This window comes from Canis lupus, chromosome 1, assembly GCF_011100685.1.
Source record: "Canis lupus familiaris isolate Mischka breed German Shepherd chromosome 1, alternate assembly UU_Cfam_GSD_1.0, whole genome shotgun sequence".
Taxonomy (NCBI): domain Eukaryota; kingdom Metazoa; phylum Chordata; class Mammalia; order Carnivora; family Canidae; genus Canis; species Canis lupus.
The window spans coordinates 50,049,080-50,062,768 of NC_049222.1; the positions used below are offsets into that span (position 1 = coordinate 50,049,080).

Sequence of the window (13,689 nt, forward strand, 5' to 3'; positions counted from 1 at the left end):
TGCCATTTTGTCAATCAAAATTATGAAATTTACGAAAGGTGTTAAAACCGTGTGAAATCCTCTTGAGCGTTAAACCATTGTAAAGTCCTGCCTCATCCAGAAAAGAGAAACATTTTGCTATCTGTGTCTTCCTAGGCAATTGCTTGGTTTGTATCCGAGCTTGGGGGCCACGCTAGGGTGGGTGGCGTCCAGTCCTGTCACATGAAGAACTTACATGCTGCAATGCTACTTAACCCATGCCTGGGGGCCGAAAATAGGCTTTAAAAAATTTTTTTTAAAAGCCTGGAGACCGTCATTTTCATTACCTTGGAATTGGGTTTTTATGAAAAGTTATGCATGAGTGTGTTTGATCAAAACCAACTGTAACGTTGAGTAGTAGCAAGAAAACTTTGTTGGGATTAGTTGTATAATATTTCCTAAGGACTTTCTCTTTTCTCCTTGTTTTGTTAGTCCATATTCGTATAAATGTGGCAGGAAAAAGAAAACTCAAGTTTCCAGCTCTCACCTTTGAGACTCCCTGCCAAAGAACAAAGGAAGGAACCGATGTGCCTTGCAGACACGTGTGTGTGTCCATTTCAGCTACCTTATGCTGTGTGCCTCCACGTGGGTGTCGTACTGTACAAAGACATTCAGACTATCCAGAGTATTTTTCTATAATGTGGGCTGAGTTAGGATTTATAATGCTATTGAAGTTTCTGGGAACACATAGTATGTGGCTGGTTTAGCAAAGGATCTGTTGTGTGGGTAGCTCCCCCTGAGTGATTTCCTGAAGTTGGAGCAGTGTCTCTGACCCTTTGGGTTACTGAAGGACGAGAGAAGCCCTCCGCAGAGTCCCATGACCGCTCACTCCATCACAGATGCAGGATGTGCCACCTGGGGGTCTGGGAACAGGGTATAGAAATTCCTTCATCAAACCTGATCAAGGAACTCAAGCTCTGACCTGAGTGCTCCGAAGCAACCAGGGAAGATCAGGATCTGGAGACACTGAACCTAAGGACCTTGGGCCACGTGGTACTGAGCCTTCCCTTTCTCTCCTTGCTCTGACTCTGTACGCTCTGTAGCATCTGGGCTTGTTGGCACATTCAGGCCTCATTCCATGATTCAGAACAAATCCGCTGTCCAATTTGAGGATTTGGCTCTGTTATTTCATCAGTCAGTTTTGGGCCTGAGATGATTTGGAATAGCTTGGTCCCGGTTTAGTGGACATCTAGAGCCACACACTCTGTTCCTAATTGAACAAAACCCATGGATTATGATGTCATAGGTCTTCATTTTCATCGTAAAGGGATATTTATCTTATACCTGGGAGTTCAGTTCTGTGATGCTGCCTGTGGTCAAGAGTGAAAAACGCGGATTGGTCTTGTTCAATCTTGACACTTGTAACTTGTCTTGGGAGGAAGCTTACATTTTAATTTAAAAGAAAGGTCAGTTATATCCATGCTTAAAAGAATTAGCAAAAGCTTTATAACTGATGTCATAGACACTAATAAGGAATACGGTCCCTTTTTTGTTACGGAGACTTTTGAAATGTGGAGCTTACATGCAAACATGTTATCTTTCTCTGTTGTTTTGCTTTATGTGTTGTATTTGTTGTATTTTCAGATTCAGAGTAAATCTGATGTAGAGTTTTTTTTAATGATTTATTTTGCGTGGACAGACAAAATGGGCACCAAGGGAAATCTTGCCAATGAAGAAGAAAATTCTATGTGAGCACGTGACAATATGTACAGCGTATGTGTAAACAAGCTTTTTAATCCTTAAAGCACAACAGAGTTGAATATGAGTGTTTTCTTTTTCAACGAGGCAAACACTGCTCTTTGAGGACTTAATGCTGCAGTCACCCATTCACGCACACTTGGGTTTTCGCTCTCTCTGCATTTCTCCTTGCTGTAAGATGACTGTTCCTCCTTGAAACTCTCACCTTGCAATTGTATTTTGAGTTGATATTTTTGTTCTGGTAACAATAAAAAATTTTCCATTGTCAAGTAAAATTAGTGTTCATTTCCTTTCTTCCTTTTGACCATGTGTCACTGTCAAACACTATTCCCATGAGACCATGTGTACTTCCTATCTGCGCAGCCAATGAGCAATGGAAATTAAGTGGTCCACCTTCAGTGTATGTTCGTTGTTCCTTCACAGGCCCTTGGTACCATTCCTGGATTCAGATGTGACCCAGAATAGCATTCAGACTCTCTACTGGTCTTGTATTACACTTGCATTGCCCAGTCCCCTGCACAGTGTACAACTCTCTGCCCAGTATCTCCTGTGCTGGGGTAACGTCAAGTTGTCAGTAACACATTTCATTCCCAAGAATAGAATTTGTTCTCATGACTCCCCATATATCCTGAAGCTCTGAAAACATTCATCTCAGTGCCAGAAATAAAGACTTTAGAGATGTATGTCAAGCTGTCTCTTGCAGACAAGATAGATATCTGAGTGACTTACTGGGACCTCTCTGCTCCTTTCTCTATGATCTTACAGTCTTCTTAGTCCTTTTTGCAACTATACCTTATAAGGAAGCGAGAAATCACCTAAGTCTATTAGAGTTACACTACTTAAAATTGGTAGGATAAACAAAGAACACGAAACCAATGAAGTTCAAAAAAAACTTAAAGGAAGTACAGAGTTTATTTTCAATAAATGTTATAGATGTGTCACTTATTATTACAGAATCCAACAGTCCACGCACGGGAAACATTTATCCACAATAATACTAAAAAACGTTGAGGTTTGGCAGTAGATGGTATAAGTACAGTGTCTTGATTTGATTACTGTCAATTATTTCTGAGCATGCTAAATTCCCTACCCGTGTTCTGGCTTCTAGGTATGTTGATGAATCACTCTGTCTCCCATCCAACTAATTATTTCTCATTATTCCTTCAATCCAAGTAACAAACCTTGACACACGAACATAGACACCAGGCTTATTGGGACGGGCACAGCCAAGACCCCAAGAAGTGACTCCTTGTAAAATGTACTTGTCCTTCTCGAAGCAAACCAGAGGTCCTCCACTGTCACCCTATACAGAGAGAGAGAAAAAAAGTCCATGTGAGGATTAAACCACCATCCTTTTGTTATGGGATGTCATCCTTCTATTATCCAAGTATAAGTTTCCCCAGCATTTGAACATTCTTTTCCAATTAGAAAGGAACTTACTAATATATTATTTGAATATCTGCTGTGCTTCAGCACCTAACAAAGCATATTTAACACAACCGCACCAGTTTGTGTTGCTGGGGAACAGCTCCCTTGTGAATATGGTACTCACCCCTTCCTGCCTTGGGGCTTCCCTTATGCAGAGTAAATCCAAGAGCAATTTCAAAGGGGGTGTAGTTGGTCTTTGTCTCACACTCTCCCTCACTTCTCTACCAGAAAGGCCATCCACCAGCATACTCTCCAGAAGATGTGGGGGCTGTGGTAGTGATGGTACTCACCTACTCCCTTACAACTGATCTAGAACTCACCAAGAAATCCCCTTAGGTGAGCTCAATCAGAATTCAGAGACAAACCTCAAATGTTTCTGGGTAGCATTTGGACTACGGCCTTCAGTTGACAAAGCCTTCCTGAATTTGCCATTTTGGGGGCTGAAAGATCTAAGAGGCCAAGACAGGACAGCAGAAGATTGACTTTGTTCTTACCTGACAACTGTCTGTGCCTCCAGCCAAATTCCCCGCGCAAAGCTCTGTCGATTTGACTCTTCCATTCAGATACTCATAGCGATTACACACTTTGTTCTCAATCACAGGCAGCTGGGCTTCCTTGAGAAGCCCCGCACCATACGTGCCTGTGTTTAAAAAGATTAAAGAAATGGTTACTGGATCCAAAACATGCCCACAAGGAAAATTCTAGAACAACAGAGCAGCAAGGACAGATCTCTTGGTTGTCCACGAGGTTGTATAAAGCAAGAAGTCAGTTCCTGATACTACCAGAATGTTTTTCATGTTAACCCTTGGAGGTATAGATATATAAAATTTCATGTTCCCAAGATCTGGATTTAATAACCTGAGTTTCTTTACAGTGTTTTGGGGTATCTGTTGTTATTTTTGTTTCTTTTTTTTTAACTATAAAGATACATTTTTCAATAGGAAAGAGACATTGAGAAATACAAGTGTTACCATAACATCTATTCACTTTCAGATGCTTTTTTTTCTTTACTACTTATATCATATAGCACAATTTTATATCCTGTTTTTACACAACAGTATATAATAAGGGCTTTTTTAGAACACTACAATCTTCATAATTAGTATTTTAATGGGCCGGGATCCCTGGGTGGCACAGAGGTTTGGCGCCTGCCTTTGGCCCAGGGCGCGATCCTGGAGACCTGGGATCGAATCCCACGTCAGGCTCCCGGTGCATGGAGCCTGCTTCTCCCTCTGCCTGTGTCTCTGCCTCTCTCTCTCTCTCTCTCTCTCTCTCTCTCTGTGACTATCATAAATAAACAAAAAAATTTTTTAAAAAATGGGCAGTAACTGCTTCAGGGGTGTGGGGTTTCCTTTTGAAGGTCAGGGGAGTGTTCTGCAAACAGTGGTGGTGATTGCACAACATGGCGACTACTATAGGCCACTGACTTATACTCTTCAAACAATTAAAATAGCTAATTTTACATTATATACATACTTGACCACAACATAAAGAATGGCGATCATGTACTAGAATTAACCTTTTCAGGCACAAGTGTGTTAGGTGATGTATCTCATTTAACCCTTGCACAAAATGGATATTTCTGTTCGTTCCTGTCGCACAGAGAAGGTCACCGAGACCGGGAGGGGCCGTGCACTTTGCCCAAGATCACCCAGCAACTAGTTGGAGGAGCTGGGATTTGAAACTAGGTCTGTGACGTCATTGTCCAAGTCTTCACTCCCCTGCTCCTGGGCTCCTACAGCAGCTTCCAACTTTCCACATCTTTGTTCATGCATTTTATTTATATTCCTTAGTATTTTCTTAACACTGTTTTCCCAGGAATTATATAGACATGTTTATGGCTCCCAGTCAACATTGCCTAATTTTTCCTAAAAGGGTATGACAATGTAAAATTTCACTAGAAAAAAAAAAAAAAGGCCACTTTGCTCCATGCTTCTTGAGTATTTAACATTTTTTAAGTACCTGCTAATAAAATAGGTGGAAATTGTCCTAGTTCATGTCCTAATTTGCACTTCTTTTTCCAATCAGGAGGAGTAAACACTGTCTCGTGTGCTTGTTTTACTCGTTGTATTTCTTCTTTTGTGAAAAACTACTTTTTTTTTTTCACGTTGGCAAATCAAAATGGAACACTTGCAAACCTGCCAGAGGAAATGCTGCTTTTCCAGATAGACACACCCGGGCACGTCTCCGTGTTTTCACAAATAAATCAGTTTTCCAATTCTGCAAGGCCAGTTTTAATGCATTTTGCAAAAAAAAAAAAAAAATCTTTGCCAGCATGGAACAGCCAAGAGATGAGGTGCTATTTCTTCTCCAAAGACTTTAAGTACATTTGGATAACTGTCTTGAGTTTGGAAAACTCACACTGGATCCAGAGTTGACAGGAGCACATAAGAGGGAAGGAGAGGCTTGTCCCAGGCCTGGCTGGGCAGAGGCCTGGTGGAGGAAGTGACCAAGGAAACATTGGCTGGGGTGGGGGGGTGCACTACTCGAATTGAGTCTGTATGGAGGGACCAGCCTTCTCAGAATGTTTTGCTGAAAATTAATTTATCCAAACGTCTTGCTCTTGCATCTGCTTTCTGAGCCAGCTACATCCTGATGCTGGTGACAAAATCTACCCCCAGTTGACAGGAAATCGATGTGGTCTGTGTAGAAGTGCTGCCATCTGGTGGCCACAGAGGAGATGGCACTTCTGAGGGCGGGGAGGCTGAAGGTGAACCAAGGAGGAAGCCCTGATTTCAGGGAGAAGTAGGAGCCCTGAAAGCTGATGCGAGGTGAACCCGAATGAGCCCCTGGGCCTGAATGCTTTCCTTGCCTTGAAATATCAAAGTCAGGGAAAGCCTGGAGACCAAAGGGGAGAACAGGAGTGCTCCCACTGAGAAGCTTATTATTGACATCCAAGAAAATCCATTAACAGGCAGGACATCTGCTTGCTGACTCCTCCTGGTCCAGTGCATATACTGAGAATGGTCTCCCAGGGCCGTGAGGGTGAGGCCAGCATAGATGGGGGAGCCTGGCACAGGGTGGTGGTGAGGAAAGCGTGGGTGGTGGGTGGAACAGATGGGCGGCAGGTGGGCTTCAAGGGGTCCAGCTCTCCACCAGCTGTGTGCAAGCGCTTCCCAGGGTGCACGGCCCTGCACCTCTTGGAGCCTCGGATCCCTCATTTGCAAAATGGGGGAGGAAATACCAAAGTGATAGAGGTTTGTGGTGTTTCATTTTTTTTTTTTTTAAGTGCAAAACACTGGAACAGCCAGTCACATCCATGGTGTCCACGGTGACCGCTTCGCTTCTGAAGTTTCCCTTCACATCTCAATGCTCACAGACCCCAAAATACAAAAAGGAGGCGAGCGTGCAAAATTCAGGAGATGGGGTTTTACAAATGTAGGAAAAATGCAGTAAGAAGGAAGACAAATTTGAAGTGATTTAGATCGATCGTTTTCACCTTTTTTTTTTTTTTTTTTAACCACAAAACCTTTCCAGAAGTGAAAGCGAGTGCAGAAGAATAATGTGTAAGGCACAACTTGAAAGCCAGGGTTTTACAGCTGAGGGCTTCCAGGCCACATGGCACAAAGAGATCAGGTGACTTGTCCCATTTGCCCAGCCAGTGGCAGAGCCAGATCTACTCTGTGGGGCTCCTGACTCCCATTCTGTGCCCTCTCCAACACATAGCAGAAAGTGAGGCAGAGATGGAAGACATCCTTACAATGTTTCGAGGCCCAAGTCTGATGGGTGTGGTTACTATCAGGGCATACTGCAAAGAGAAGACGGGGTCCCCAAAATGCAGTACAGGTGCTGATACAGGATCCAGCATAAGCGTTTCCCCTCTCGCGCACACCCCAGATGCCATCCTACGACCAGGACCTTCTTTCTGTCCCCTAGCTGCCAGGCTGTCCCACCCCCAACAGTCCCTGCACACATACAACAGGAATGTGGGTATTTGGGGAGATGAGCCTCACTGTAATTTTTGGTGGTGTTGCATACCATGTTTGGGAGCTCAGTATAGCTAACTTCACATGGTAAATAATCAAACACCCTTAACTTGTAGGCTTGTTTCAAAACCCTACTTACCCAGGGATTTGGTATTAACATTGAATTTGTGGGCCAAGAGACTCAGAGAAACACTACCCCATCCATTACCCATGTCCCTTAATGACTGAATATGGAGACTTAGGCAGGAACTCAGTCAAAGTCAAGAGAGGTGGACTTCATTCACCAGTAGAAATTTGCACAAATGGACATTCTCCCATGTAGGCTAGAGGTCTAAACCAATTCCTGTGTGAGTCATGGGACTTAGCTCACCTTGGGTTTCTCCCCAGCCAGTGATGTAACATAATGTCCGGTCAGCAACCACATAATTTGGGGGTGGCAGACAAGCTGGGATTACCTTTGAGGTGATGACAGCAGGGCTGAAAGAAAACCATCCAAAGTTACATGTACCCACCCCACTAGGCTACTTGTGCCATTCATCCACTGGACGTTCACAACTAGATGCCACGTGCCCAGAGCCCCAGAATCCTCCAAGCTGGTACTTCTTGTTTCACTGACACAGTGCGATGCAGAAAACAAGCCTCCCCCTGTGCTGGCCTGGCCCATCCTCACCACTATCGGCATCGTCCCACTGCCATCTGGAATCCACCAGATATGGCGCCTGTGTTCCTTGTGCTTTGTGGACTCGCCCAAATGTGCCTGTTCTCAAAATAGCTGTTCATTTAGTTTCCTTTGTTGGGACCTGTTTCCAAATATCACGAACTTTAAATAACATAAGCAAATTTGTCATCTTCTCAGACTTAATAAAATTCTATCTCAACAAGGAAAATAAAACCAAGGATAGGAAGAATTTGCATTTATAAATTGTGTGTGTATGGGTCTGTGTGTGTTTATATTGTAGCTTTTTTAAGTGCTTTGAAATACAAAATTTCATTGGATTTTCCCCCAACATATTATCTTGAAAGAACAGTCAACAAAGAAGAATTGAATAATTCTGTGAGTATGTTAGCTGACCGGCAAACATTGAGAGTTTCAGGAGGAAGCATGTACTTCAAGTTTCAGCTTACTCTTTTTCCACATGAGCATGCTGAATCTTGATGTCTTTTTTCAAGGGCATAGCCTGTGTGTGGTAGAATGGGGCCAAGCTCAGATTTTCTCTGTTCCCCAAAGTCCTCACGCCTTTCATGTCCCGGACGGTGCCCCTCCCACAACCCTGTTACACCCATGAAACCCGGACATAAACTAATGTTTTCACTGCTCTTGGGGTAAAAACCGTGGGTGAGCTAGTACCTGCTCAGCTTCAACAAGGCGATGTCTGCACGTGTGGGCTCCAAGAACAGCTTGTACACCTCTATCTCCTGAACATCTGATTCAAGATTGACTTCTTTATGTGCACCCAGGATGACCTTATATGATGCAGGCCTCGAGGATCTAGGAAAGATGGTGACATCAGGAGCAAAACAATGTGCCAGCCCCTTTATCAGGTGCCCTTCTGAGTCATAAACATGGCTTCTTCTCCCTACTTGGCTACCTATAATCAGCAACCTCTGAGTGGCAAGAAACGAAGTTCACTATTTGCCTAAGTCTGGCCACTAAGGAATGCTCTTGGGGCTGCTTTTGGTCTGACCACAGAGGAAGAATGAAATCAATAGTGAAATCAGCCCAAGAGCAGACACCCATGTCAGGACAACCGGGAGGACGAATGCCTGCCACAGTGAGCAGGTCTGCCATTGACCCAGGCCTGCAAACTTACCTTCCCTGGGTCTTCCTTCTTTGTTTCTCTCTAGAAATGCTCCCCTCCTCTCTCATCCAATGGCCCTAGAAATTCTGCTTCAGCCTTCACATCTGCTCCCTGGTCCCTAAGTGTCACTGCCATGGTCCTAGTGACACTGCCTAGTTTCACTGCCAAGGAAGGAAGGAAGGACGGAGACACTGAAAGAAAGGAGGGAGGAGAGCAAAAAAAGAGAGGGGCGAGGAAGAAGGCAAGGAGTCTTTAGGATAAGTCCTCATATCCATTGTCCCCTAGACATACCTCTCCAGGCAATGGGCTGCCGTCAGCACCCACTCTGGGGATATTAAAGTCCCTCCACAGAAGTGCTTTCCATATCTAGAAGGAAAACATGCCAAAATTATAGTTCAAATCTGATGATATGTTCTATAGGAAACTAGAAAGAAGAGTTCACTCAATTTTTATAATGTTGATGTTCTCAAAGAAAAAGACTACGAGCCCATCATCAGGATGGCAAGGTGTGCTTCAGTAGTGGGTTTTCTAGAAGGTCTCATCCTCACTACACTTGAAATGGGTGGGGCAGGCTGAAGCACAGCTTGTCCACAGGACAGCAAAGCTGCAAGGCTGCAATAGGAAGCCCGTGTGCATGGTTTAGACTTGTTGGCTCTGGACTCCAACAGAAGTGACCAGCCAATGATCATCCTGTTGAGGCCTCTTTTATTTCTTTATGACAAGATTTATGCAAGGCTTGATGAGTCATTCTTCAGAGAGCCAGACATGACTCTAAATAGCCATCATGACTCATGGGAATCTGCTCATTTTACCCTCTTGGTGTGAGCCACTCCGCGTGATGCCCATCATAAGTAAAGGGACAGAAATTCTAAGTTTCCAAGAGCAGGCATGATAATAATCAGTCAGGAGACAGACCACAGCACAGTTTGGGAAAGAAAGAATTTGAAGATGTGAAAGGTGAAGGTCTGTATAGCAAGGACTTAATAAATGAGAAGGCAAAGAGAAGAAAAGTCAACTCAACAAAAAAATGAAATGTACTGAAATCAAGTTTATCGATGGACTCTCACACGGTTAGGGGAGGAAGGCAATTGAGAATGGCAACTGAGCACATATGTGCGCCTTGGTGCAGAAATGAGATGACGAAGCAACATGAAAAGCACATTTCACACACGTACTTTTTTTTTTTGAGACATCCAGGAAAACCAAACTTATTAGAAGCTCATGCCACTGAAACAATCACCCAAACTTTCTGGGTTCCATAGAATTGGAACTGATCACTCTTAAATTATGGTGATCCTAAACTATCCTACACTGAAGGGGGTGTGCTTGTGAGTGAGTGGGCATCCTCTGATTAAATTCAATAATTCACAAAAGTATAAAAAAAAGAGAGAATCTTTTCAGTGAAAGATAATAGATAATTTTGTCCGTGCCTCTCCCAACATACCACATTTCTAAAAATATCCCATTCCCTTTGTCTTACATAGAGACAATGGGCATTTCTAAAACCCTCCAGGCATCTTTAATACTTTTCCAGTAAGATTGGAGCTTGGTGTAAATTGCTACATCTGTAGATTTCAACAGTAGGAACAGTTATCTTTCAAGGAAATATTCCAATTTGGGTTATTTTCAAAGGAAAGAACCTAGAAAAATGTAACTTTTTTGAATTCATAGTTTTTCCTTCCTCCTAAGAAGAATATATAAGAATCAAGGCAAGTGCCGATACCTGAGCTGTGTGCACTGAGTGTGGATGTAGAAAGGTTTTGCAGGGCTTACACAGAAGAATGGAACTCAGTGTTTCTGGAAATGCTGTTACCTTGTTCTAAGACTGATTTGCCAGGGCCAGGAATGTGGGTTGGCCACGCACCCACCTACGACCCTTCCAGGACATTTCTTTGGCTCCACCTGGGGCTTTCCGCAATCGAATGAAGTGGACACTGTGTCGCAAAGTGAAGAAGAGAATCACATTTAAAGAAGCAAAAGCAATTCTGCATAAACAACTCAAGGTCATGGCCAAAGCACTGAGGTTGTGACATCTCAAAGCCCAAACTAAACAGCAAGGTCATAAGCACCTTTGGGGATATTTTTTCCTAGGGTTCAGAAGTGACAGTAGACAACACAGAACCTTCTCCTTTCAGGAAAATATAAGTACCTCTGTGTTATTTTGGGGCAAAGGGATTAAATAAATTGGTAGAGTTAGGTGTTAGAGTGAGAGCTTTGCCGAGAGGACCCTGACGGACACCAATTGTTATTCTGACTTGACGTGATATATCAAGGTTCCCATCTTCATCACCATCATCATCGTCTTTTCTTCGTCATCATCATTGTCATCTGAACTACATAGAGTTTATTGAAAACCATAGTTGTCATCCCCGTTGAAAGACACTATGGGTATTTCTTTCATGTGAAGCTCTACGTGCGCATATATGTGCACGTGTGTGTGTGTGTGTGTGTGTGTGTGTGTGTGTGTGTGTGTGTGTGATTGTATGGAACAAAGATAACTGTCCTGAACGTCTCTCAGCCAGCTTCTAAATGGGACTTCCAGAAGCTTCCCAAGACTATGCCAGTGCACTGGGGATGACTTACATCCACTTGCCCGTATGCTCTATCTATCTCCTACCTTTCCACCTAGACAAACGGGGTCATGCCCCATCTTTGGTACCACTCACTAATGCCCAAACAGCTCCAGCCTCTAGAAGGCAAGAGCATCTGCTGGTGGCCAAGCTTTCTTTAAGTGATGTGGCCAAAGTACAGGTAATGAACTGTAATTTTAGAATAAAGGAGATTTGGGGCTTAGTAAAAATTGATATTACTTCTCATTGAATTCTCAGAATGACAATGTATAGGTTTACAATGTACATTAAATGTTTGCATAATTTTTTTACTTCTCAGCCACTGAAAGGGAGAGTTTCCTATCTGGGGACTGGACTTATATTTGTTTTTCAGGCATTCCAAGCGGGACATGGAGAGTTCAGTGAGAGCATCCTGAGGCTGATTAGATCACCTATTTGCTCTTTTTGAAGGACTGTGTATTTATTTAAGGTGTCAGGGAAGGGCGACTCCCTAACAAATGGGATCATAGGAGGACAGATTCAAGCAGCCTAGGATGAAGAGAGGGCAGCTCGCCTGAAATGCTCAGCAAAAAGTCCTCCTTTTGCAAATCCATATCAGGGATGTGATGCTGCATTTATCTGAGAAGTCATTTCCTTACAAGAAGGACAGCAACCTACCACACTGAGGCACATCACAGTAGTCAAAAAGTTTTCTTTGATTCATTGTGTAGCACCAAGGACCATTGACATCACCATCAGGATTACGGCAGTACTAAAAAAAAAAAAAAAAAATAAGACAGGTGTATAGGGGACTAGGCCCAGGGGAACAGAGAAGGTGTTCTGACAGACATTTCCCTGAAAGTCCTTAGAAGATGAAAGGTAGTGCTCCTAGTTTTTTGTGGTGGGAGACAAAGTTATTCTTTAGGATGTTATAAGCTTCTGACTCAGCATATGCCATTGGTCACATCTCCCTTCTTCAAAGAAGCTCCTTCTGTGAGTGACTCTCCTGGAAGGAAGGTGGAGATCCTGAGGGGTCCTGAGGTAGAGATGACATCAAGGGGCCTCCCCTCCAGCAGCCTGTCTCAGCGGACCTCTGAGAGAGCAAGTAGTAGAGGACCATGAGACATGACTGACCCGTCTTGTTCCTGCTTCACATCAGCAGTTGACTACCCAATGACACCTGTTTGCTCTTGGCTCAGAAATTACTCCCAAGAACTGTGCACATTCCGTGGTTCAAGCCACAGGAAGACAATGTCTCCCTCTCCTCTACCTACCCCCAAGGTAAACCGGTCCCACAGAGTGTGTGACTAGAGGAAATCCTACTGTGTGGAGTCCTAGTGGCCCATCCACATTTTCTTCTAGGAGCTTGGCGCTCCTTCTCCAAGCCCGTCCCTTGTCTTGACTAAAAGGTCATGAAAGCCATCCTTGACCACCAGAACATGGAAGACAAACACTAGAAACTAGACACAGCACATAATAAGAGCAGCAAGCAGGGGATGTCACAAATGCAAACAAAAGGAGGAACCTGTGGACAGTGGTCACAAGCATAGAAGTCTGCTTGCCTGTGCAAACCATAGTGGCCGTGCTGGTGCCAGTCACGTGGAGGTTTAGTTCCTGAGACTTCTCATAATCCTCCTGCCACCACCAAGGACCGGCCCAGGCTGACTTGCCGTAACATGGGACCAGTGCTGTTAGCAAAGATTGGTCAGCAAAAGGCAAAACCAAGTCCAAATCAAAGTGGCTTACGTTTTTTTCCAGACCAGCCTGTGGATTTGTCTCTGGAGTGAAAATACTGTGTCTGTGGGGCTCCTGGGCAGCCCACTCCTGGCATGGGATGCCCATCACAGTGGTTGCCTTCTTGCCCCGGTATCCTTTGCCGTTCCCAAACATGCAGTCTGTAAGGAAGAGGAAATGGGCGGTTATGTGTTACTGCCCAGACCCAGGATGGTAGGGAAGATAGGCCATCGTGCCAGGACTCTCTAATGACAGATTCTGTGGTCACATCACTAAGGCGCTGGAATGCTGACAATTACAGCGAACACTGCCTATTTTACCAGGTTACTAAAAACGCCTGGGAAATAATCAGAAGCCAAAATGTTAGCGTGGGAATTTTGGCCAGGACACTAAGTGAGTCAATTTTATAATAAGCTGAGTGGTGAGACAGCACCCAGAAGATTCGCATAAAGCAGATGCTGCGGTGAACTGTCAGATGACCCTCAAACACCTGGTTCTCAAGGCTGGGTTAAAAAAAAAAAAAAAAAAGAGTGCAAA

At 43.9% G+C, this 13,689-nt stretch overlaps 2 protein-coding genes across 3 annotated transcripts in view; one reads left to right on the forward strand and one right to left on the reverse strand.

The window, feature by feature from the left end:
- SLC22A3 (solute carrier family 22 member 3) overlaps positions 1–1,991 on the forward strand; it is an 88,424-nt gene extending 86,433 nt beyond the window's left edge. Inside the window, exon 12 of one of the 2 annotated variants that reach the window (XM_038526497.1) lies at positions 451–561. Coding sequence is in view for 1 of the 2 variants with exons in the window: in XM_038526496.1 (XP_038382424.1) it covers positions 451–511 (61 nt within the window). In the remaining variant the exon portion in view is untranslated. Of the gene's footprint in view, positions 1–450 lie in introns of both variants that reach the window. The other variant, XM_038526496.1, reaches the window with a different exon arrangement.
- Positions 1,992–2,592: 601 nt separating this feature from the next.
- Positions 2,593–13,689, reverse strand: part of PLG (plasminogen) — a 38,054-nt gene continuing 26,957 nt past the window's right edge. The window contains 8 exon segments of the mRNA NM_001286960.1: positions 2,593–3,019; positions 3,639–3,784; positions 7,441–7,547; positions 8,419–8,559; positions 9,161–9,235; positions 10,683–10,803; positions 12,097–12,190; positions 13,165–13,313. Of these exon segments, the coding sequence (NP_001273889.1) occupies positions 2,858–3,019; positions 3,639–3,784; positions 7,441–7,547; positions 8,419–8,559; positions 9,161–9,235; positions 10,683–10,803; positions 12,097–12,190; positions 13,165–13,313 (995 nt within the window). The 3' untranslated portion in view covers positions 2,593–2,857.